General features: G+C 47.3%; 1 protein-coding gene across 2 annotated transcripts in view; it reads left to right on the top strand.

Annotated features, from left to right (window-relative positions):
- Window positions 1-490: 490 nt before the first annotated feature.
- Window positions 491-26005, top strand: part of CD38 (CD38 molecule) — a 48651-nt gene continuing 23136 nt past the window's right edge. The window contains exons 1-3 of one of the 2 annotated variants that reach the window (XM_045771392.2): window positions 491-916; window positions 21391-21520; window positions 23084-23219. In XM_045771392.2, coding sequence (XP_045627348.2) covers window positions 669-916; window positions 21391-21520; window positions 23084-23219 — 514 coding nt within the window. In that variant the 5' untranslated portion in view covers window positions 491-668. The remainder of the gene's footprint in view (window positions 917-21390; window positions 21521-23083; window positions 23220-26005) is intronic. The other variant, XM_045771393.2, reaches the window with a different exon arrangement.

Raw genomic sequence — 26005 nt, 5'->3', positions numbered from 1 at the left:
GTACTGTTATTATCCCTGCTTTATATCTGAAGCACAGAGAGGTCAAGTAACCTGCCTCATGTCACTCCAGCAGTGGGTAGCGGAGCTGGGTTTGAACCCAGGCTTAACTACTGATGTCACCTGAGTTAAGGGGTGAGGGGTGAAGCTTGAGTGGAGCTTCTGAAGGGGGTTGAGCAGGCATTTGTCCAGGCTAAGAAGTACAGTTAGCGCACCCTCTCCCAGGTTCAGACATTGCCCGCAGGCAGGTGCCGAGGCGGGCAGCTAGACTCGACACTTTCCAGGATCAGGTGTGGATAGAGTGTAAAGGGCAAGGCTGATAAAGGGAGCCCGCGGAGAAGTATAAAGAAATACTGTCTGTTTTTCTGACACCTGCAGAGAAAGCTTAAGGCCAGCGGCTTTTCCTTAGAAACGCTTCCGCTTCAGGAGTCTGGAAGTGAGTGGCTGCAGTGGTAGAGGTCTTTCAAGTTCTTTTAAGTTCTTATTGGTCCGCCCCGGCCACGAAACTTTGGAGGAGAGGGTGGGGGGCGGGAAAGGAAACAGAGAAAAGACAAGCGTAAGATAAGGGGGAGGTGCAGTTTCAGAATCGGGCTAGCTCTCTCCTCTCTTCCTGCCCGGCCTCTGGCGGGTCTCTCCTCCAACTTCGCCCCGCCGACCCTCAGTGGACCCCAATGGCCAGCCACAGATTCTCTTCCGTGTCCGAGGAGGAACCCTGCTGCGACATTTCCAGGAAAACCAAGATCTGTCTCTGCGTCTTTTTTGGTCTCCTGATCGTGGTGGTCATCGCGGTGCCCGTCGGGATCCTGATGTGGCCCCGTCCGCACAAGGAGTGGAAGGGGGAGGGCACCACGGCCCATTTTTACGAGATCCTCTTGGGACGGTGCTACACCTACACACAGATCGTGCGACCTGAGCTGGGGTGAGTGGGCGTCCGTGGCGCGCGGCTGGGCACGGCTGGGCACAGCTGGGCACAGCTGGGCACCGCGCGCGAAACAAAGCATCTTCTATTGGGGGTCAGCAGGGAGCCGGCTGGCCAGTGCTGCGTAGCGAGCGCTGGCCTTGCGATTCCGCGCCACTGCGGCGCTCGGCGCCCGGCGGAGATGCCCGGCTTCTGCGCGAGGTGCACGTAGCCGCTCAGGGCTGCTAGCTGTCGCGCTGCTGGAGCGATGGTAACGGGGAGGGGTGTGTGGGGTGGAGCAGGGAGGATCGCTGGCGTTTTCTACTTTGAACGGGATTTCTGTTCGCTGTCTGGGGCCCAGAAGTACCTAGGCAATTAGAGTGACCCCTGGTTAGGTGGCTTGCGGAGCCTGCAGGGTGTGGGGGGGCATCAGAGGGGCCAGACCACTAAAGGGACTTTTTTTTTTTTCATGAATATAAAACAGCACTTCTTGCGCGCCCGGAGATGGAGGGGACCAGAGAACTCAATAACAAAACCAAATCCTAACAACTTTTAAAATTGAGATAAAATTTACACTGTGAGGTGCATCCGTTTGATGAATCTGTACAGACCGTGAAAACAACCCCACATCGGTCTCTGGAACCTTTCTGGACGGTTCCTCGTGCTTCCTGCCGGCTAGTTCCTATCTCCCCGAAAGGGAAACGCTCGCTTTCTTGACTTCCATTCCGAGGGTTTGATTTCACCCAGAGAACTCCTTTTTGAAGTTGTACATAAACTGGAACCAGCCGGATGTAAAAAGCGGTCCCCCAGGCTACCCAAGGCGAGCACCGGGAGCCAGGGTTTCTGCTCTGAGTTTGAGACAGCACAATTCATTCCGCCAACTCGGGGAGCTGAGCGGTAAAATCCGCTTCGCAACCCCCCACCCCTCCCGCCTCCCCGCGCGTTCAGCCCATCGACTCTGCTGCAGATCCCGGAGGTTTCAGTTCCACAGTTTGCAAGGCCGGGGATGGCCAGGGTCCCTTAAGTGCTGTGTTTCCAAGTCATTACGTAGTTCGTTGAGAAACCAGTTGAGGCGTTCCTTCGGGTCACACTTAAAGGCACTAAGATCAAGCGCTGTCCAGTCTGACACGGTAATGATAAAAGCGGTCTTCTAACTTTCATCTGAGTGTAACCGTTTTAAAATTTTTGTTGTTGCCCCATCGTCTTTGGTAAATTCACACTATTGGTTAGATCATCACCACCGAATAGCAAGCAAGGTGCATTACAGAAACCACATGGCTTTCTAATGCTTGTTAGGCCACTTGCTCAGTATTAAGCGCGCGCACACACACACACACACACACACACACACACTCTATAGAAATAGGTTAGTAATTAATATGGTCCTACATGCCAGGCACTTAAGAAATATCAAATCATTGAGTCCTTCCACAACTATATGAGGCACTACGACTGCCATCGCCATTTACATATGAACAAACTGAAGGAGAGAGTTTGAGTTAATTGCCCACATTTTGGTTCCAGAAACTGAACTCAGCCGCTACACTATGCCTATGCTGCTTGTATACGTGCTGTAGGTAGAGTGACCATAAAATGTATTCACCATTTGTGGGACTTTTTGAAAAGAAAGGGGATGCTGTTAATAATTACACGGAGTGAAGAGACTTTACACCAGGACATGCGGTGGGTTTATCCTTGGGTGGTTTAGGAGCACAAAGTCTGGAGTCGCACTGGTTGGGTTTAAATCTTGGCTCTGTCACAGTGTAATTTTGGGAAAATGACTTCCTTTCGCTGTGCTGCGGTACTCTCAGCTGTAAAATGGGATGATGGTACCCACCACATATGGAAATTCTGAGGAACAATCCTGATGTGTAACTGAGTGCTCACAGTGCTATTGTTTTCTGAATCGCAGTATCACGGACATCGTTCAACAATAATAAATACAGATCAAGGCCAACATCAAAATGGATACCTAGTATTCAACTTATTTAAATCTCAATCCAGGAAATCAGTCCTCCGATGATGGAATTTATGTTGTTCCTAATTTTTTTTTACGGCCCTTGTTTTTTATTTTTTATTTTTATTTTTTTATTTTTTAAAGATTTTATTTATTTATTTGACAGAGATAGAGACAGCCAGCGAGAGAGGGAACACAAGCAGGGCGAGTGGGAGAGGAAGAAGCAGGCTCCCAGCAGAGGAGCCTGATGTGGGGCTCGATCCCATAACGCTGGGATTACACCCTGAGCCGAAGGCAGACGCTTAACCTCTGTGCCACCCAGGCGCCCCGCCCTTGTTTTTTAAATTAAACACATGGCCTTGGAGATCTTTCAGTGTTAGTACAGGTAGATTTACCACATTCTTTTTAACGCTCATGGTATTCCACAGGGTAGAGGTAGCTATTTGGACAGAAAATGAGTTGCCGATTTTCAGTCCCGGTCATTCGTCCCGCGGTACTCACTGAGCATCTGCCGCCTTCCACGATCTACTATTGACGGCACAGGAGTGGATGACGGACGAACTTCCTACTCTTATGGAACTTGCGTCCTGGTTGGGAGTCACATGCTTCAACGTCTTTGTACATATATTTTTGTGCGCTTACAGGAGTGTTTTTGTAGGATGGTTTTCTGGCGGTGGAATTGCTGGATCAAAAGGAGGATCACACATATTTTAAATTTTGATAAGAATTTCTAAATTCCCTCCGAAATAACAGTACCGTTTTAGGCTCCCATTACCATCTATCACAGGACATGGTTTCCATTGCTCAGCAGTACCAACTTTTTTTTTTTTTTTTTTACTTATGAGAAAAATAGCACCTAATTGTTTTCTGATTATCAGAGGGTCTTAGCATGTTATATCTATTTACTGGTCATTTATATTTTTATCTGTGAATTTTCTGTTCAGATCCTTGCTAATTTCCACTGAGTTGCTTATTTCTTTTCTTTCTTTCCTTTTTTTTTTTCTAAGATTTTATTTATTTATTTGACAGAGCGAGAGAGCAGAAGCACGGTGAGCAGGGGGAGCAGTAGAGGGAAAGGGAGAAGCAGGCTCCCCGCTGAGCAGGGAACTGGATGCAGGGCTTAGTCCCAGGATCCTGAGATCATGACCTGAGCCGAAGGCAGATGCTTAACCATCTGAGCCACCCAGGTGCCCCTGAGTTGCTTCTTTCTTTCTTTTTAGGGGGATTCTTTATATATTGTAGATCCTATATATGGCATTTTCTTTCTGTCTGCTCATTGTCCTTGGAACCCTTGTCATTTCTGTTGTCCCCCCCCCAAGACTTTAACTTCAAGGTTATGACTCTTTGATCAATAATCTCTTTCTTTCTATGTTGCTGCAAGTCTGGCATGCTGGCTGGCTCTCTTCTAGTCACACCCTCCTAGCATCAGAGATCTTTTCCCCAGGGCACCTGGGTGGCTCAGTTGGTTAAGCCTCCCACTCTTGGTTTCCTCTCAGGTCACGATCTCAGGGTCCTGGGATGAGCCTCCTGAGTCGGGCTCCACGCTCAGCAGGGCGTCTGCTTGAGTTGTTCTCTCTCCGTCTGGCCCCCTCCCTGCACCTGCCCCCCCGCACCTCCTCCTCCATCCACATGCCCTCTCAAACAAACAAACAAACAAATATCTTGAAAAAAAGAAAAATATTTTCCCTGACGAACTCTGAAATCATTCCTGTGATCCTCTTCTCACATCCATCCCTTGCTGGGTCACTGTCTCCGGCTTTGGCCTTTTGCATGGGGCCAAAGCATTCAGTTATGTCAATTACTCAACCCTGTAATTCCACTTTGACCTGGTATTTCCAGTTCTTCTTACCTCTGTAAGTCTTCATTACAGCTCCATATTGACATGCACGAATTTGACATGTTATGTGATACCAGGCCAAACAAAACCAGTACAAATAACTACGCATATAGTAATTGTAATGATGCAAAACTAAATATAAGTGAAAAGAGGTAGTGAAATGTGGCACTGCGGGGGTAATGGAATCATTAACCACTGATGATGATTCTTCCATCCCTGATTTTAGGCCATCAATGAGTTTATTGTAGATTTCTTTCCTTATTCTTTCCTTGTTAGTCTTCAGTTTCCAATGATCTACGATTGGCATTTTGCGTATCTGTTACTACATCATAAACCACCCTAAACCCTAGTGGTTTAAAACATAAAACCATTTTGTTACTTTACTTGATTCTGTGGATTGATTGAGCTTAGCTGGGTGGTTCTTCTGCTCCTTGTGATACGGGCTGGGGTCATTGAGGCTCAACTAAGCTGGAGTATCCACACTGGATGGGACGTCACACACAAGAACGGCACTGTGGAGAGGTCAGCTGAAAGGCTGGCATCACCTGGGACGCTGGAAGGGCTGAGTATCTCAATTTTTCTGTCCCGTCTCAGAGCCTCGGAGTCATAGGCCTGAGGTCTTGACCCTCTGAGCACCTTTTACAGGCAGCACCCTGGATATGATCATTGCCTTGAGACCATTTCTTACTTTGACTACCGGGAAAGACTAGGAACGAAAAGCAGTTTTATTTTCCAGCCCAGCCAATCCTGACCTGGAAATGTGTGCTCATGGTTCTGCCTAAAAAGTGAATCCGTACCTTATCGTACACGGCTAAAAGATACGAGCTGCGCTTCCGACATTCTGCCTGGAGATCTCCTTAGTCAAATTCCCAAATTCTTCTGGTAATTCTATTACTGCAGGGGACAGTGTTACCCCCACCACATATCCTGGGTCGCCTTTTCCCTAGGCTCCAGTAACAACGTCCTCCATGCCTGTCCGGCCTTCACGAACAGTCTCCTTGAGGTGTTTCTCACCTCAGCCTGCCACTCACTCCCACTGCTGATGCCACACTGGGTAGTCAGGGCTCTCCAGGGGGAGAGAGGGGTGGGGAGGGGCAGACATGGGGGAAGAGGAGATGTTTCTTTTAAGACATTGGCTCACATGCTTGGTTCAGAATCTGAAGCTGGGCAGACAGGCTAGAGACGTAGGGGAGAGTGGATATTGTAGCTTCTGTCTGAAAGTTATTTGCAGGCAGAAGTCTCTTCCCCGGGAGAGGGCAGTCTTTGCTTAAAGGCGTTCAGCTGACGAATGGCCCGTCCACATTGTGAAGGGTGATCTGTCTTACTCAGAGTCCATCCGTTTAAATACGCCGTGCACATGCGCTTGTGACCACATATCTGGGTACCGTGGTCTGGGCACGTTGACACGGAGAATGAGCCCTCATACACATGTTTGAGGTTCCGGCGACAAAGCACCTCACTTCCCAGTACCACTTTCTGTGTGGGTTCCCTAGTGCTGATAGACGACCCTAACCCGCAGTGATGGAAAACAACAGCCAGTTAATCCCTTTTACTATTCGGTGTCTAAGTTCAGTTGTATGGCCTGCTTCACTGATGCCAGCTGGGGCTGGAGTCATCTGGGGGTTTGACTTGACTGGAACCCCCCAAACATTGTACTGACATGATGGGGCCACGGTGCCTGGGCTGCTTTTTTTCTCTGTGCCCTCAGAGGGCCTCTCCTCGATTTCTTCAGAGTTCCTAAACTCTTTAAAGTGGAGTCTGGCAGGCCGCCTTTTTTTTTTTTTTTTTAATTAAAGTCAATTAATTAGGGGCACCTGTGGCATGGTCGTTGGGCGTCTGCCTTCGGCTCAGGACGTGATCCCAGCGTTCTGGGATCGAGCCCCACATCGGGCTTCTCCGCTAGGAGCCTGCTTCTTCCTCTCCCACTCCCCCTGCTTGTGTTCCCTCTCTCGCTGGCTATCTCTGTCAAATAAATAAATAAAATCTTTAAAAAAAAGTCAATTAATTAACATATAATGTATTATTGGTATCAAAGGTAGAGGTCAGTGATTCATCAGTCTTATATCACACCCAGTGCTCATTACATTCCATGCCCTCCTTAATGTCCAGCATCCAGTGACCCCATCCCCCCACCTCCCTCCCCTCCAGCAACCCTCAGTGTGTTTCCTGTGATTAAGAGTCTCATGGTTTGTCTCCCTTTCTGATTTTGTCTTGTTTTATCTTTTCCTCTCTACCCCTATGATCCTCTGTTTTGTTTCTTAAATTCCACATATGAGTGAGATCACATGATAATTGTCTTTCTCTGATGCTGGAGGGCTTTCTTAAGGTTTTAGACCCGTAACTAGCACAGTGTCCCTTCCCCCACATTCTACGGGTAAAACAGTCAACAGGCCTGTCCAGCTTCAAGAGAGAAAACAAGCTCTACCCTGTGATGAGAAGAGTAACACAAATTTTATGGACAGTCTTAACCCTTCGTGTATCTTTACCTTAGCTTACATATGTTTATTTTCTTCTTGTCTGTTTTGTTTTTCTGTTACATCTATTGCTCTTTATACATTATTACCTTTTATTAGCTAGATTTAATAATGATAAAAATCTGATACATGCCTCCTGGAATATAAGCTCATTGAGTCTAGGGACTTTTTGTGGAGTGATATATATCGAGGACCTAAAATAGTGCCTGCAAATATAATAAACAAAAATAGATAGTTGAATTAAATGAATGGTATAGAAGCCAGTACGTTACAAGCAATAAAAACAAACAAAGCTTTAATACATACACCTCTCCAACAAACTTTTCCATACCGTTACTCCCAAATCCATCAATCACTATCTTGGGCTTATAGGGCGCTGATTTTTCTCTTATGTAAATAGCTTCTCAGTATTTCTTTGTAGATCTTAGGACTTTATGTTCTTTATATATTCCTTTTCCTTTGTTTTCCTTTTCCAAAATCTCTTACCCCCATAGAAGTTACTTTTGACAGTCTTTGAGTGTAGGTAGGCGAGCACTGAAACTTGTCCCTGCGTATCAAGCTGGGACATTCTGAAGTTCAGCCAGGAGCTCTCCCAAACAGATGACACCTGGTTCTGCTGTCTGCTGGGTCGAGATCACATCCAGGAGCTGCACTGTGTCGTAAGATGGCCCTGGGCTTGGGAGACCTGAGGGACATGTGGCCAAGACTCACCAGAGTGTCAGCAGATGGTTAGTGCTGTTGATACTGTGGGAGAGGGTCACCTGTCCGGGCAATATTCGGGAGCAAGGGAATGTGGGAAGGCAGAGCAGAGCTGCAGGAGGAAATGGAGAGCCACCGCATCCAGGGTAAGATGGGGCTCCAGAGATTCACCGGAAGTATGTTAAACAGTTCCAGGAAGCTTCTAGCGTTGGGGAAAACCAGCCTTCCATTTTGGCCATGCATGATAGCTGCTGGCTGTTTAGGGACAGGAGTGGGCACTCCTCTGACCAGTCTCTCCATCCCTGCCCTATACAAGCTGGTTTTCCCAAAGAGAGAGAGTGTTTTATTCACCCCTGCACCCTCTGTCGTCCAGCACATGGTCCCTTAGCAGATGCTTGCTGAGTTGAGCTCAGTGAAGTCCACATGTCCGCGTCATGCTGGTGGAAACATAAACATCCACAGTGAGAGTTAATAGAGAACATTCCTCATCTGTCGTTCTCCTTGTGCTGCTGACCACGGGCAGCTGGGTCATCTGCCCTGGGGCACGACCGATGGCTGTTTCTGATTCCTTTTTCTTCATTTCTCATTTTCCTTTTGCTTCTCCTTCCTCTTCAAAATTTCTAGCAAGATTCCTAGGGGCCAGTTCTTCTTTTTTACTTCCTCAGGCCAATGACTTTAGCATTTCAGTCACTTCTACACAGTAAAATTCATGAGTTCAAAATGTACAACAGCAAATTCCTACAAACACATAGTGAAGAGACTTCGTGCGCCCGCTGCTCCGGCTGCTGGGGGGTGGGAGCGGGGGCGGGGCACTTCAGAGAGGAAGAAAACGCCAGTCCTGCTGTCCAGGGTCCTGCGGGGAGATCTGGGAGAACTGGCCCGGAGACAGCGGGGCAGGGCAGTGTCATCTGTAACAGCACATGGCTGAGTTCATGGGCAAGAGGGGCCCCCACTGAGGGTGGGGTGGTTTCCATTCTCTAAGCCCTTTGCCAGATTCCGTAGGGGGGTGTAAGATGTACTCAGGTACCTAACAAGAAAAGATGGGAATCGCTGTGAGCAAGGTTCCTGCACCATGCTGCAGATTCAGAAACGAGCGCCACCCCCCTGATGGAGCAGAGTCAGGAAGGACTCCATGAGAGAAGCAGCATGTGAGGCCTTCCCTTTGACCACAGAATTTCAGCAAAGGGTGTTCTGAACAATGTGCGTTAACCTGTTGAATGAATCTGGGAGACAGGTAAGATGCTACTCCTAGGGGAAGACTGGCCAGTCTTCAAGATCAAAACTCTTTAAAGGGTGTGGGACCTTGGCAGGACCCCGCTGGCCCACCCACAACCTGAACCTTCTCAGTGTGTGAGAGAGTGTGAGCGTGACCGTATTTGGACAGGACAGAATTCTAGCTGTTTTCCCTGTGGGTGGTGGAATGACCATTTACTCAACATATGTATTCCCAATGAGACCCTGAACCTCATTAGAGCAGTCAGATTGATGGCCTCACATTCACCTGTGTGTCCTCAATGCTTAGTACTATGATTATCAGGCTTTAACCCCATCTTTCATGCTGGGCTCCAAGGTAGACCAGTGGCCAGAGTCCTTGATGCAACTGACTGAATATGGAGGATGAAATAGGGTAAGTGAAACTGGTTTCCCGGGCGTGGAACCTGGGTGCAGCTGTGATTACAAATGGGGAAGTTGGGCCACGGAGCTGAGTTATCTTTGGAAGGAAGGGTGGAGCTCACATGTAAGTCAATGGTGTTTGGGAACTGCTAAGCTTGAGGTGCTACCAGGACGCCTGAGAGAATGTGGCTCTGAGGTAGACTCTTCTAGAAGGAGAGGCTACTTGAGATCCCTGGGAGCACCTCATATGGCTGAGTTGGGGAAGGCAGAGATAAGAGGAGAGGGAAAAGGAGAGATGCTACTTCTGAATTTCGCTTCAGAAGTTCCTAGAAAGGTCGAGTGCTCAGTGCTGATGTCCTGCCAATGCTTCTTGTTCTGGTATCATTAACAGCTGAGGGAAGTGGTGGTGTTCCGCCCGGAAAAAACCTTTGTTCTCTTGCACAATGAGCACTCATGACTTTCCTGCTTCCCCCTTTCCTCTTTGGAGAGAAAGCCCTTGGAAAACGGTTGCCAAAAGTCCATTTAGAAATACTGAAGAGAGACAGGTTGGAAATCAATGCTTATGGGTTGTCTGCAATGAACTCAGAACTTTATATAGTTGGCTCTTTCATCAGAATCCTGTCAGAAAAGTCTCTGGACACATCCTGTGGTGGAGGAAATGAAGCCTGAGAGAGGTTAAATAATTTGGCTTATCCTACAGTCGGTCAGAGCAGGCTGGGTAATCTGTGGGGCCCAGTGCAAGATGAAAATGTGGGACTCTTTGTTCAAAAAGCAGGAGAAAGCATTTACTTTCCTCTGAGGTCTTGTCACCAGCTGGCTGGTTTTTACTTGTATTTACTGTTGAGTCCCTTTGGGCACCGGGATTCTTGCAGGGACAAAGCTGACCCTCACAAGTGCCTGGGGCCACCTCCACGACAGGCACTCACGTGCCTGCTGGGGGCGGAGTGTGGTGTGGCAGCCTGAGAACCCGCCCCAGGGAGGTGAGCCAAGGCTTCAAGCCCCCAGTGCAGGCTCCAGTGTCCCATTGGCCTCTCACAGGACACAAAGCAAAGATAAAATTATGAAGAATTTCCAGACAGCAGCTGCAGAGCATTAAACTCCAAGCGTGGAAACTGAGCCCAGCCCCCCCCCCCCCAGCTTCCAGAATAACCCATCCTCCTGCTTTTTGTCCCACATTCCAGTCTTTGTTGGTTTTTTCCTCCCAGCGTCTTCTGTTGGATTGCCTCAAGGCTAAATCCTTGGTTGTCTTCTGTTCTTTGTCTTTTGGAGCTGATCTCAGATCGTTCTTGGCTTTATTTCTCCTGAACTTCAGACTCATACACACCCCTGATTATTCCACAGCTTCACTGGGTGTCTTATAGAAATTTCAAATCTGGAGTGTTCAGAGCAGAGCTGATCAGTGCCACCTCCACCCAAGCCTTGTCCCATCCCAGGCCTGGGCAACTCCATCCTTCCAGGGGCTCAGGCTACAAACCTTGGAATTACGATCAGCTCCTTATTTCTCTAACACCACACATCTCATCCATTAGGATAGGCAAGGCAAATCAGAATCTATCACTTCTCACCATCTTCATTGCTACCAGCCCGGTGCGGATCGCCACGGCACTTGCCCAGATTACTGGTCTACCTGCTTCTGCTCTTTCCTTCCTTCAGACTAAACTCAGTGAGGCGGTCAGAGAAATCCTTTGAAACCTAAGTAATATCAGGTGCTTCTTGAGCTCCGGATCCTCTACGGCTCCTCAGTTCTCCATGTGTAGAAGCTAAATTCCCGACTAGGGCTTGGGAAGCTCCCCCAGTCTGCCTTCACCTCCATCTGCTATCCCCCTGGCTTTCTCTGCTCCAGCCACCAGCCGCACTGGCTTCTTTGCCGTTTCTTGAATACGTCAGCATTAGGGCCAAATTAATGGGATTAATGACTTTTTGATATTCTTGATCCCGACTCTGAGATCACGAGACCTGTGCTCTACCCACTGAGCCAGCCAGGTGCCCCAAGAGTCTTAAGCCTTTAAGACCCTACTTGGAAAATCCTGACTTCCTTAAAGAATCTTGCCAGTTGCTCTCTTTGCCCACAAGGTGGCAGTCTTCACCTTCAATATAGGCTCCTCCAGCCTTAAATTTGAGAAGGAACCCCTGACTTAACCCACTGTTTTCCTTGGGCCCAGACACAATGCCCTGCAGGACCTGACAGCACAAAAAGTCATAGAATGAGTATGTAATTACCCCTCAGGGTCTAAGTGCTTTTAGGGATGAGAATTTAGGGTGTGAGAGCTTTCCCTGGGGGAGCAACACATTAGGAAGGTGATGTTGCTTTATAGAGGTGGGGGGGGCACTTGGAAATAAAACTTATTCATGGGAAGGGTGACAACACATCCTGAGAGGTGGCAGCACAGAGTTACGTAGCGTGAAGTAGGCTGAGAACATATGGATATAACCACCAAATCTACCTGGTTTTCACCTTGGCATAAGACTTTAACTCTATGCCCATCCCCTGGACCCCACTCGTTCTGTCCCATCACCTGGGAAACATATGCCTTGTTCTGGTCTTCAGCTTCTCATGGGATCTGGGGGAAGGACAACCCTCTGGGGTCTTAGGTCCTCACTTCTGTTAGAAACAACTTCGTTTCCTGTGGGAGGCAGCATTGTTCCAGAGGCCGAGCCTCGTTTGGAATGTCAGGGGCTCTGCCCTTCCCTAATCCTTTGGTTTTAGTCCTTACTAAACTCTGAGCTTCAGTAGTTCTAAAAGAGGGATAATGACAGAATTTAAGTAGCTTTTATTTTTTATTTTATTTTATTTTTTAAAGATTTTATTTATTTATTTGACAGAGATAGAGACAGCCAGCAAGAGAGGGAACACAAGCAGGGGGAGTGGGAGAGGAAGAAGCAGGCTCATAGCGGAGGAGCCTGATGTGGGGCTTGATCCCAGAACGCCGGGATCACGCCCTGAGCCGAAGGCAGACGCTTAACCGCTGTGCCACCCAGGTGCCCCAGAATTTAAGTAGCTTTTAAACAGATACAATGACAGTTTCAGTAGCTCTAAAGCACAGATAATGATAGGACACTCCTCCTGGGGCTAGTGGGAGATGTAAATAGGATAAGTATGAGATAAGGACTAGACATGGTGTCCAGCACATGGGGAGCCCCCTGTGGTGATCATGCCCTTTCCCTTCCTCCTTCTAGTGCTCCCTCCTGCCTCTGGGCTCCTGGAGGCCACTGCCTGGGTAGGTGAGAGGTAAGGAGAAAGGGTGAGACGTGAGTAAGTGGGATTGACTCATGGGGGATAGGGCAACTGAGGAACCATCTGGTCTACTGGAAGGAGCAGAGTGGTAGGACGGGGAAGGACGTGCCGTTGACCTTGAATCCTGACGTTTGTGCCCAGCCTAGACTGCACTGAGCCTCCAGGTCACCAATTAAGGAGGCAAGCAGAGAAATACTGTCATGGCTAAGACGCCAGCTCAACGTGCAGACTTTCTTACTAGCAAATCTTAAGCATAAACACTGCTTAAGGCATGCTGGTTTTCCCAGGGCTTTTGATTCTTTAATATCCCCCTCAAGACTGCAGGTTACTGCCAATGTCCCTCAGCCCAAGACCACCAGGAACACACAGCAGTTGAACGAGATGGGTTTCATGGCTCTTTGCAAGAGTGAGCGCTCCCTGCGGGACCCACGGGGGCAGGGGAGCATTCAGTGCGAGGATGTTAGAAAGGATTTATAGGACTGGAGCTTGTTTCATGAGTTTCGCGGCAAGCATCAAGGAGGCTGGCTTTGCCTGAATGCTGCCCTGAAGCACAGGGAATGGGGGTCATTCTTCCAGAGGGTATGTTCATCTTACCTGTCAGCTGGAAGAATGAAGCAAAGCTGAAGCTGTCCCTGGTAAAGAAGGAGCAGTCACTGACGTTTCAGACGATACAAGGACATTTGGTCTTTGTGTGTGTGTATTGACTGGAACTCCAGGTAGATAGACTAAACATTCTTACTAGAATGGAGAGAACTATCTCCCGAATGCCCTTAACAGGATGTCCTTGGTTAAAGGATTACTTAGAGAAAGTAAGTTCCTAATCTGTGAGGCACGAGTCCCTGGAAAATCCTGTAAGCTGTGGAGCTCTCTGGGGAGTAAGACGGAGGTGTTTGTCACTTCAGTCCTTCCAGTTGTGTGACGGACCCTGCAGAACCCAAAAGGTCACTCAGTGGCATGATCCATGATTTGGGGTGAGAAAGCATGTGTCCCATGCAGGAAGGCAGGCAGGGCCTAGGGGGTGAGGCAGGAAGTGCCCTCCTCCCCTTGCTCTGTTTGAGCCTCCCAGTTACTTGCCTCCTTGATATTATTCATAAACATTCACTCTTGGTATGAACTGTGATTAAGAGTGATTTGACAACCCAGTCTTGCTTAAGGATGCAGGGAATTCTTAAAAGTGGAGAGAAACCTCCATTGGAAAAAGTCTGTGGCCCTAATCCCTACCCCTCCTCATGTATCACCTCACTGGACCTCGAGAAGTGGGGCTGGGGCACTGGGTCTTGCCTGGTTATGTGCTTTTGTCTTTTTTTATTATTTTTTAGAAGATTGATATATTCGAAAGAGAGAGAGAGAGAAAGAGTTGGGGGGGGAGGGGCAGAGGGAGAGAGCATCTCCAGCAGACTCCCTGCTGAGCAGGGAGCCCAACTCCGGCTCGATCTCACGACCCTGAAATCATGACCTGAGTCAAAACCAAGAGCCGGACACTTAACTGACTGAGCGACCCAGGTGCCCCTCAGTCTTTAACTGGAGGAGAGATGAGAAAAAACAGCGTAGCGGGGAGAAAAGGAGGGTACAAAAATGACGGGTGGTGACCGAGTGGTGGTCCACGTCCTTCTCTGTGGGAATTCCTAAAGCTATATGTTTTCTTTCAACCCAGGTCCTAAGACTTCCCAATTAGACCAATTAGACCAAATGTTTGGTCTCATTGCTCAAGTGACTCCGAAAAGAAAACGAAAGTTTTATTATGACCTCCATTGTAATATATGTTTATTATAGGAAAATTCGAAGTATAAGGAAGGGAAGATGGCAAAACAACCCTTATACTCCTTGCAACCCGATAGAACTATTTTTATTTATTTTATTTTATTTTTTGTTTTTTTATTTTTTTATTTTTTTAAGATTTTATTTATTTATTCGACAGAGATAGAGACAGCCAGTGAGAGAGGGAACACAAGCAGGGGGAGTGGGAGAGCAAGAAGCAGGCCCACAGCAGAAGAGCCTGATGTGGGGCTCGATCCCAGATTGCCGGGATCACGCCCTGAGCCAAAGGCAGATGCCCAACCGCTGTGCCACCCAGGCGCCCCAATAGAACTATTTTTAAAACATGGTTTGATTATTGTGAGGTTTTTTTTCCCCCTCAGATTCTAAAAATTAGTTGTGATTGTACTGTAGCACTGAATAAAAAAAAATTGACTCCCCCTCCCTCCTTTTTATTTTATTTATTTATTGTTTATTATTTATTTAAAGTCAAGTTAGTTAACATATAGTGTATTATTAGGTTCAGGGTAGAGTTTAGTGATTGATCAGTGCATGTAACACCCAGTGCCCATTACATCATGTGCCATCCTCACTGCCCACCACCCAGTTACCCTTATCCCCCCATGCAACTCCCCTCCAGCAACCCTCAGTCTGTTCCCTAAAGTTAAGGTCTCTTATGGTTTGCCTTTTTTTCTGTTTTTTTTTTTTTTTAAAGATTTTATTTATTTATTTATTTGACAGAGAGAGACAGCCAGCACGAGAGGGAACACAAGCAGGGGGAGTGGGAGAGGAAGAAGCAGGCTCTTAGTGGAGAAGCCTGATGTGGGGCTCGAACCCAGAACGCTGGGATCACGCCCTGAGCCGAAGGCAGATGCTTAACCGCTACGCTACCCAGGCGCCCCCTTTTTTTCTGTTTTTATCTTATTTTATTTTTTCTTCCCTTCCCGTGTTCATCTGTTTTGTTTCCTAAATTCGACACGAGTGAAATCATATGGTAATTGTCTTTCTCCGACTGTTTATTTCGCTTAGCGTGACACCCTCTAGGTCCATCCACACTGTTGCAAATGGCAAGATTTCATCCTTTCTGATGGCTGAGTAATATTCCATTGTGTATGTGTATAGAGACCACATCTTCTTTAGACATTCATCCATCGACGGACGTCCGGGCTCTTGCCATATTTTGGCTATTGTGGACATTGGTGCTCTAAACATTGGGGTGCACGTGCCCCTTCGAGTCGCTATGTTTGTATCCTTTGGATAAACACCTAGCAGTGCAATTGCTGGGTCATAGGGTAGCTCTATTTTTAACTTCTTGAGGAATCTCCATACTGTTTTCCAGAGTGGCTGCACCCGTTTGCATTTCCGCCAACAGTGTAAGAGGGTTCTAACCCCCTTCCCGTTTTTAGATGGCTTGGATAATACATGAATCCCTTTTTACTGTAAGCCAACAATACAGACAAATATGGGGAGAAAGTGGAAAGTCGCCTTTATTTTTCTTCCGAGAGACAAACCTAGTTACTAGTTTGGTGTGCGTCTTTTTCTGTTTCCTGCCTGGTGAGGTCTACTTTCATCACTTAATGTAAAATAAACGCCCCCCAAGTGATTCCATCTCGGTATAAATACACTGTTCAAAGGCTGCTTTAAATTCCACTGAGCAGACACCTTTTGAAACCGTCCCCTCCTGTGGCCTGCACATCTCTGATCTCTCTGGAACCCATCAAAGGAAGCCGAGCCGGAATGCAGGCAAAGAGGAAACCCGCAGCGGTTATAAACACACATGTTTCATGTCAGAACACAAAGAAAAGTCATTTTCAAAATGAGGATACTGACTAATATTTAATCAAGGAGTGCTTGGTTTTTGTTTTTAATTCTGTTTCTACCTTCTGTACTAAAAATCAGTACATTAGAGAGCGTTCTACTGTTTATTGTGTTTTCAAGTTTTAGTGCCTTGGGCAAGTCACCAGTGCTCTGATTGTAATTAGTTCTGTTCCTTCTGTGCCTTCAACTATAATACGAGTGCCCTGAGGACAGCTCCGTGCCTGTCGGGAGGCTCTTGGTAGGACCTAGGTGAGAATTTGTGGAAGGAAAGAGTAGGTGGGAGAGCAGCCCACGTGTCCACGGTGGATGAATGGATACACAGAATGAGGGGTAAACGTGCCACGGAATGTTATTTAGTCTTAAAGGGGCAGGGATTCTGATACCTGCTACAACACGGATGAGCTGTGAGGACAAGTGTGCTGAGAGAAATCAGCCAGCGAGGGAAACACAAACTGTATGATTCGACTTACACAGTTTCCACTTCACTGGGATGGAAAGTGGGAGGGCAGTTTCCAGGGGCTGGGAGGAGCGGGGAATAGGAAGCTTTTGAAAAATTCTTGGTTCAGCTTTTTCCACTTTTCCCATTCTGACTTGGTTGGCCTGGAGTCAGGCACTGTATCTTTTCCAAAACTCTGGAAGCTCTGGTCACTGGAACAGTGGTCAAGGGTGGCCAGAGCTGAGAGCCACAGGACCAGATGACTTCCAACAGCCAGTCTGGTTTGAGCACAGACAGCTCTCGGGAACAGCCCCAGAGCTTACAATCGCCACCTCCCAGTCTCTATCACAAGCAGCAGGTTTGCCTGGAAGGATCACCATTTTGGGACAGAGGAGCCATTTTTAATGAAAACAATTTTTTGAACTTCCAGAAATGGCTTGTATTCCTTCCTGTTGCTTCTTTAGTCGGAGGTCTACACCTGTCTCCGCTGGTCACAGGAATTCCCGAGCCCTTCTGTTTCTCTACACCAGTCACTGATTCAGAACAGCTTTCCTTGGCTGCTGTCTGATCTGCTGAAACTATGCTCTACCCCGGGGGACAAAGGCGAAGACTGGGGACTTTTGCAAAGAAGCCACACTGGTGAATTTGAGGCTCCTTCCTGTGATGACCTGTATAAATGAGTTCTGCAGACATCTCTGGATGATGCCATCCTAATGCCTTTTTATTTCTCTATATTTATGCCAATAAACATGCTGATTTTCCCATCCAGGGTGAAATGTTTACTTTTGAATTTAAGGGTCAAAGGTAGCTTCCTAAAGCCTGCCCCCAGACTTCTCTCTGCCCCTCCCCATTTTTCTCTAACTTGGAGGCACTTGGAGGCTGTGGTCTCTCAGACAGAGAAAGGGAAGGCAGCGGAGCCCTAAACTCTCCCAAGGTCTGTTTCAACTCTAATGTTCTGTCACTCTGCCTCTTCTAAGCAAGGAGCTCTGTGAAATTTTTAACCCAGGGATTCTTGAGCCCAGCACGTAACGTTCCCTGAACTGGGTCTATATACCTAAAAAACAAAAATAATTGTGGAGGTTTGTGAGTTCTGTATTAGACCCCATCAAATCTTTGTTGATTACATGAGAATACTGAAAACATCTGGTATATGGTGGGGACTCAGCGCGAGTTCCTTTCTCTTCCTGCCGGAGTTTTTGTACTGGAAAATTCTCTTGCTCTTCATCTCAGGGACACATCTCTCCCCCTTCAGCCTTTGTCTGCCTCAAGTCCCGCAGATGCTGCTAGGGCCAGAGGTAGAAGAATTTTACGAGGGGGGCGCCTGGGTGGCTCAGCCCTTAAGCGTCTGCCTTCCACTTGGGTCATGATCCCGGGGCGTGGGATCGAGCCCCGCATCAGGCTCCCTGCTGGGGGGGGGAGCCTGCTTCTCCCTCTCACACTCCCCTCCTTGTGTTCCCTCTCTCACTGTTTCTCTGTGTAAAATAAATAAATAAAATCCTTAAAGAAAAGAAAAATAAGAATTTTACAAGGGAGTTGGAATCTGGAACAGCCCGCGTTTGAGGTGGCCACTGCATTAAATTAATGGAATTAAAGCACGACCCCCATAAACACCATCAGGCGCCCCATAAACTTTGATTGACGTTGAAGTACATAATGCAATAACCTTTTTTCCTTTAAACGTATAACGTATGGAGAAAGCCAGGTGCAAAATGGAGTCCTGGCACAGCTTTGGAAGGCAAGCTGTGATGCGTGTGAAATGCCCTGTTCAGGGGAACGGAGGGACCTCGGCACAAGAACCCCCCCCCCCCCCGACGCCCCCTGCCAGAAGCCAGGCGCATGTCGCCGTGTGTTAGCTCATGGAATCCTCACGAGCCTTCATGAGTGAAGTGTTCCCTTTCACAGATGGGGAAGCTGAGGCTGGAGCACTTCACTGTAGCGGTGTGGTGGGAGTCTGACCTTCAGGCTCACGCAGACTGGGGACTCATCCTGCTTCCCTGTGACCTCGGATGCTTGGCTTTAAGTTCATAGCCATCAAATGTCCTCATCCATAAAATGGGACAATGGTGGTTTCTCCCTGGGACAGAGGCCCTTTCCTCTCCGGAATTGAAACAGTGATACTAAACGTGCAGCGCCATCAAGGTTAAAGATCGCGTTTCTCACCTCCCCTGGCAGCTAGGTGTGGCTTGTGACAACATTTTAGCAAATGAAAGGAGAGCAGATAGAATGTCTTCTAAGTACCTGTCCTTAGGATGCAGCCCACATGCCCATTGATGCTTGCTGCTTTCCCGTCCTCTTCCTCCTTTTTCTTCCTCTTTCTTTTCCCTGGTCTTTCGTGCTGGCTGGAATGTAGTCTTGAGGGCTGGAACTGAAGCAGCCATATTGGACTGAGCAGATGGGTCTCTGACATGTGGAGTGTCATAGAAATCCCAGATACTGGCCTTGAGATTGAGATCTGGGCAAGAAATAGTTTTCTCTTAAGTGCCTGCAATTTTAGATCTTATTAAATCAAATCCTGATAGATTTGCTAATAGAAGTGTTATGAGGTTAACTGAGATACATATGTGAAATATATATTAAGCCTCCAGTAAGTGCTACCTTTTGTTGTTACTGCTTTATTATCATTATTACTATTATTATTACCTCAGCCCATCCGGCTGCTAGATGACTGATGTGGAATTCTGTCCTGTGGTTGTTTTACATCAAAGCCATTGTATAATTTTATAGGCTGATTCTTACTAGGGTGAGGGTGGATGCCTGTGCAAAGCTAAGAGTAAGGAGACAATCATATTGCCTGCGGACAAGGGGATATAGGCTGTGGTTTTACCCTCTGGCTTGTGTTTGCACCCTAGATCTGATTCCTCATAGTTGGGTGTTCTCACCACCCCAGGCATGGACATACTGACTCTGTGTGCCCTTCCAGGCCCTGGGAGGATGAGCCCCATTCCTAAGTTAGCCCAGGAGTTATGGGCCACACCTGCTTCTGTTGGCTGCAGCCAGGAAGGTCTGAGCAAGGGGCAGGATAAGAAAGATAAGAAATACATTGTTGATGTAGAGTGAGCTCTTATTCTGTGCTGAGCACTGTTCTGGAAGGATTTACCATGTGCTTTATTTAAGCCCAGAACATCTGTGTTAGGTAGATACTTTACAGATGAGGAAACAGGCAGAGAGTGGCCGAGTGACTTTCCCAAGGACACAGAAGATAACTGGCAGAACCAGAGAGTTCAGGCAGGCAGCCTAACTCAAGGGCTTTCCTCCTTGCCCTAAACAAAGGGACTTTCCAACGTTTCCTGTTCCAAAAAGAAAGGTGGTCAGGGCGACTTCTATGTCAAAAGACCATTGCCATACTCATATTCTCTGATATCTTGGCTTATCAGGGGGAAGCCAGTCTGAGCTGGGAAGGCAGAAGACCTTCTGGAGGGCATGGGAAAGAAGCTCAGAAGGGAAGGGAAAACTAGGGGTCTTTATTTCCCCTGGCTCAAGTTGCCTGACTTGGTAGCCTACCTAGGATCCCCATTGCAAAGGCTGGAGTTTATGCCAGTGATGATAAGTGAGTGCTCCCAGGGGAGCACTCCCACTTCTTTGTCCCCAGGAAATGACGGGTTTCTGTGCACCTGTTACCAGAAACGCAAAGAGAATTCCAATTGCTGTCTTCTCCAGCACCCCTCGGTCCCCTCGTCCCTCCATCCCTACTTCCCTGCCAGCCTTCTTCCTGCCATGGGTGGTCTAGAGGGGACATGGACTTGGAATTCGGTTTCAGAGACTTTTCTCCTTCTTTGGGCCAGCTTAGAATTTTTCAGTGATGGCTCAAAAAAAAAAAAAAAAACCCAAAAAAACAAACAAACAACAAAATCAGATGAGAACACTTCTTTTTAAAGATTTTATTTATTTATTTGAGAGAGAGGGAGCACGAGTGGGGGGGGAGGGGCAGAGGGAGAGGGAGAAGCAGACTCCCCACTGAGCAGGGAGCCTGATGCAGGGCTCAATCCCAGGACTCCTGGGATCATGACCTGAGTTGAAGGCAGACTCTTAACCTACTAAGCCACCCAGGTGCCCCTAGATGAGACCACTTACGCTTAAAACCATCCAATGTCTTCCCACTATAATTAGAGTAAAATTTGAAGTCATTTCTTTGGTTCAAAGGGCCTAAGTGATCTACCGCCTGATTATTTTTTCTGACCTGATTTCTTAACCCATCTCCCACTTGTTTTCCCTCTGCTTCATCTATGCTGTGTGCCTCAGGGCCTTTGCACCTGCAGTACCCTTTGTCTGGAATGCTCTCCTTCTCATCATTCAGTCTCAGCTTAAATGACCTCTCAGAGACACCTCTCCCGACCAGCCTCCACAGCTGGTCATTGCTTCAGTAAGCAATGCCGCCCCTCCCCATTGATTTTGTGAATACTTAGAAAAATTCGTACTTATTTTGTTAACTGATTTGCTTGTTTGCATACTATCTGTCTAACCAGAGTGAGCTCCGGGAGGGGAAGGGGCCTTGCAGGGTAGGGAGGGCATTGCTCATCGCACATCCCTGGATGGGGGACGGTGTGCCTGAAACTGCTTGGCCCACAGTCAGTGCTTCCCAAGCGACATTTTTCTGGGTAATTATGCTCCAAAAATATGTTCGAAATCTAACCTTTCCTGCTTTATTTTGTTTTCCATGTTTTATCTCGCAGACATAAAGACTGCCAAAAGATAGGGAAGGCATTCACAGGTGCATTTCTTTCGAAGGACCCTTGCAGCAGCACGGAGCAGGACTACAAGCCGCTGATGGAGCTAACCGATCAAGCTGTCCCTTGCGACAAGGTAACAGGGGCGCAGACTATTGATTTGATAAAACAGAGCATCAAAGCCAAAGGAAGAGGTCACGGGACCACGTTTTGCCCAGAATGAGGGAAGAGGACAATCTGGATGTTTGAATGTATGTGTGGTTGGCTGAGATGGAGTTTGTGTGACTTTTGGGGGGACCAGGATCTCATCAGGATTTAGGACGTTGGGGGAAGGATGTTAAGAGAGAGAAATGGCAACAGGGAAAGAGGAAGGAGACGTGGCCAAAAATCAGGGGAAGTGAGCCTACCTGAGACCCAACCCAACCACACCCAAACAGAAACGACCCAGACTTCCATCATTGCCAAACTGTCCCCGGACCTCCGCTGGTGACGATGTTAATCATAACTCAGTCACCCTGTAAAATAAACAGGTCAAGAATCAGCACCCCCATTGTACCAGTGAGAAAACCCAGGCTTGGTGAGGTGAGGGGCCAGTGACGGCTCAAGTCTGATGGCCTTGAAAGTGACCAGCTGAAATGTTCACAGAACATGATTAGGAGCCAAAGAGACCTGGGTTTTATACACTGATTGTCCCAGAAAAGGTGTGTAATGGGTACATCTTTCCTAAAGTCTGCATTTAAGGTGAAAGTGCAGTGTATCCCCGGTCATCTCTGTGACGCCCCCCCAAGCCAACCGCATGTTACAGCCGCTCATCCCAGCGGTGGAGAGCTGGGGGTACAACAGCTCCTTCACAGAGGGGCTGCTTGGTAAATGACCCCCAGTGACAAATGTCGAGGCCACAGACACGGGACTAAGCACTCTATTTGCAGTTGTCTCACTGCATCTCCTCACATCCCTGAGCTCCTTACAGTTATTACCTGTACCATTTTACGATGGGGTAGTGAGGCTTTGGCTGCCCGAGGTCAGACAGCCGCAAGGACTGACACGGGCTTCGCAGGCCTGGGGCCCTGGGCCTCCGGGGCCCACGCTTCCAGCCACACCTTCCTCCGCCTCTTGCAAGAAGGAATAGACCCATGGGCTCAAGATCCTTCTGAAATTTGACCTTCTGTACCTTTCTTTACAAGGGACCCTGAAAAAATTCACTGCATTTTTTTTCATTCTTTCTTTTCTCTTTGTGGGGATAGGAGAGAGTTGAGGAAAGAAGCAGAGGTTATGGAGCCTGTGAAGAATCAAAGAGCACTTTTCCCAGAACATAGCACGTAGACAGAATGGTTTTGCAGACAACGTTAGGAATTTCCTAATGCCTGCCCCAGATGTGTTCTGGTTCTGTGTGTGTTGTGAGATTTCGATCAGTGGCTTTCAGATTTTTTTTTACTGCCACCAAAAATAATAAAGCATTTTATATTATGACCTAGAAGACACACACACACACACACACTGGCGCGCACACACCCTCGACCCGTCCGTCAGGCGCACACGCAGAAAACAGTGGTGCACTCATAATACTCACCATTACTCCGGATGATTTACTCTGGTATTTTGTTTTTCTTTCATTTAAAAAAGATGTGGATTTGTTTTTTGTTTTGTTTTGTGACTTACTGACTTGGTCTCGATGACAGGTAGTGTTCTTCTTTCCTAGACCCTCCTCTGGAGCAAATCCAGCCAGCTGGCGCATGACTACACGCGGGTCCGGCAGGCTATGTTCACGCTGGAGGACACGCTGCTGGGTTACATGGCCGACGGCCTCAGGTGGTGTGGAGACTCAGGCTCTTCGGGTGAGGATCCCTGCCTTTTGGGGTTGCCCGGGGACGTGTCCGGCAGAGGAGCCCCGGGTCCTGCGAGGGGCCTTGGCATATCAGTGTGGAAGAAGGTCCTGCCCTGATGCCATCTCCACCCCTAATGACAATCGAGGCTCCGTAAAATAGCGTTCTTCAGATCAACTCAGTTTTCTAGAAAAACCGACTTCAGAGTTTGGGGTCGTCCGTGTTTCCTGATTCCCTCCTTCCCGAGAACCAGTGTAGCTGCTTCCGGATTGGAGGTGTTTTGCTCTCTATGAGGCCGTTGTTCAGAACTAAACGCTAGAGCCAGATGCGGCCTGAGAGGGAGCCAGGCCAAAGGCCTTGCTATGCAGCGCTGTCACGGCCACGGCCACGGCCACGGCCATGGCCACAGCAGCAGACGGCTGGGCTCCTCTGTGTCTCAGGCCTGCATGGGGCTTTGCTGTCATTTTTCAAAGGCCGCCATATCTTGTCCAGAAAGACCCCGAACACTGCACTGTGGGAAGATGCTTTCTACTCAGAAAACTCTATTGAGCCTGTTTTCACCGCTTTTCTTTCTTTTTTTATTTATACTGCGCACACTTGCACTTTATATTGTTTTATTCTTACTTTCATTGCTTTTGGCTATTTTTAAATTTTTATTTATTTTCATTTTTTTTAAGATTTTATTTATTTATTTGACAGAGAGAGAGGCAGCGAGAGAGGGAACACAAGCAGGGGGAGTGGGAGAGGGAGAAGCAGGCTTCCCTCTGAGCGGGGAGCCCGATGTGGGGCTTGATCCCACAACGCTGGGATCATGACCTGACCTGAAGGCAGACGCTTAACCATTGAGCCACCCAGGCGCCCCGCTATTTTTTTTAAAAGATTTATTTATCAGAGAGCGAGCAGGAGGGGGAGGAGCAGAGAGAGGGAGATAGAACCCTCAAGCAGACTCCCTACTAAGAGTGGAGCCCAGGTCAGGGCTTGATCCCAGGACCCCGAGATCATGACCTGCATTGAAATCAAGAGCCAGACACTTAACTGACTGAGGCACCCTGGAGCCCCACTTTTGACTGTTTTAAAAAATTTCTTATATGTGCTGCCGAAGGGAGCACTTAAAAAACTTATTACAAAACTTCTTCATCACAGGCTTACATTATTTCCAATTACAAAAATGATGCATGCTTATTTGCAAAGTACTTGCATGTTATGCAAACATATAAAAGTAAATAATGAAGGGCACCCTGCACCTTCCCCACTTCTCAGTTTCCATATCATTTCTCAAAAGGGACTGTCGCCAACAATTAGGCGCGAATCCTTCCACACATAGCCCCATGATCACATAAACACGTATATTAAAATGTACACATACTATTCTGAACTTTGCTTTATTCATTTAGAATTGGTAGATAGAAATACAGCCATATTGGGGCTCCTGGGTGGCCCAGTCAGTTGAGTGCCGGACTCTTGGTTTTGGCTCAGGTCATGATCTGAGATTTGTGAGATCGAGCCCTGGGTCAGGCTCCACGCTCAGTGTGGAGTCTGCTTGGGTTTCTCTTTGCCTCTCCCCTGCCCCTCCCCTCTGTGTTCTCTCACTCTCCCTCTCTCTAAAATAAACAAAACCTTTCAAAAAAAAAAAAAGAAATAAAGCCATGTATTTTTTAAAGCCCTCATTTATCTCCTCTAAGGACGTTATGATAATTTATTTAACCAATACCCTTGATGGACATCTAGGTGGTTTGAGATGTTGCTGTTGCAACTGTTGCAAGGAGCACTTGTACACACAACACACCCTTCCCCCACACGCACACCAGGGGCACACGTACATCTGCCTGCTTGGGGAAGTACTTTGAAAAGATAAATTTCTACAAATGAAATTCAGTGCAAAACAAATTACAGTAGAAACTGATACACTGTCATTCAAAAGGTGGTAACCATTTATACTCTCATCAGAATATAGGAGTTACTTACTTGCCCAGACTCTCACCAACACTGGTTCATACCCAAAAATGGCTTTGCCAATTTGATAAAGAAATAATACCTTGACTTGGTTTGCTTTGCTCTGATTGTGAGACTGATCATATTTATATATTTAATGGTAGATATTTCTATTTCTTTTAGGAACTATCCGTTTGTATATCTCAGCTATTTTTTGGGGATGCCTGTTATTTTCTTATTTACAGAGGTTCTGTGTAAATTCATATTAGTAGGTAATACTTACTGCTCACTTACAAAATCCCAGCCGTTAGGGGCTCCTGCGTGGCTCAGTCTGTAAGGTGACCAGCTCTTGATTTTGGCTCAGGTCATGATCTCAGGGCCCTGCGATCGAGCCCTGCGATCGAGGCTTGCATTGGGCTCCATGCTTAGCGTGAAGTCGGCTTGTCCCTCTCCCTCTGCTCCTCTCCCCATTCACGCTCTCTCTCTCAAATAAATAAATAAAATCTTAAAAAAGAAAAGAGAGTCACATGCCCTATCAACTGAACCAGCCAGGAGCCCCTAAATTTTATAGTTTTTGCCATGTTTCCTGCTTTCCTTTTTGAATTTCCCATTTTGCAAGTCAGCTTTTCTTAGTCATTCCTTTAATTCTTTTAGGTTTTAAATTTGTTTACCATAAAACTTTCTCTCTTTTGGCTTTATTTTTTAATGCACACCTTAATTCTTTCCTTGAATAAAATGAAGATATATAAAATAAAGTCAAATTATTATCTACTTCTATTTTAGAGTTCTTTAATTTTGCCTGCTTTTTAGTTGAATCCTGTATAGGTTTTTATTTTGTCAGCTTCATTCTTTTTTGGCCTCAATTT

The sequence above is a fragment of the Ursus americanus genome, chromosome 8, assembly GCF_024610735.1.
Source record: "Ursus americanus isolate L20-20 chromosome 8, mUrsAme1.1.p, whole genome shotgun sequence".
Lineage (NCBI taxonomy): Eukaryota > Metazoa > Chordata > Mammalia > Carnivora > Ursidae > Ursus > Ursus americanus.
This window is presented reverse-complemented; position numbering and strand designations above follow the sequence as displayed.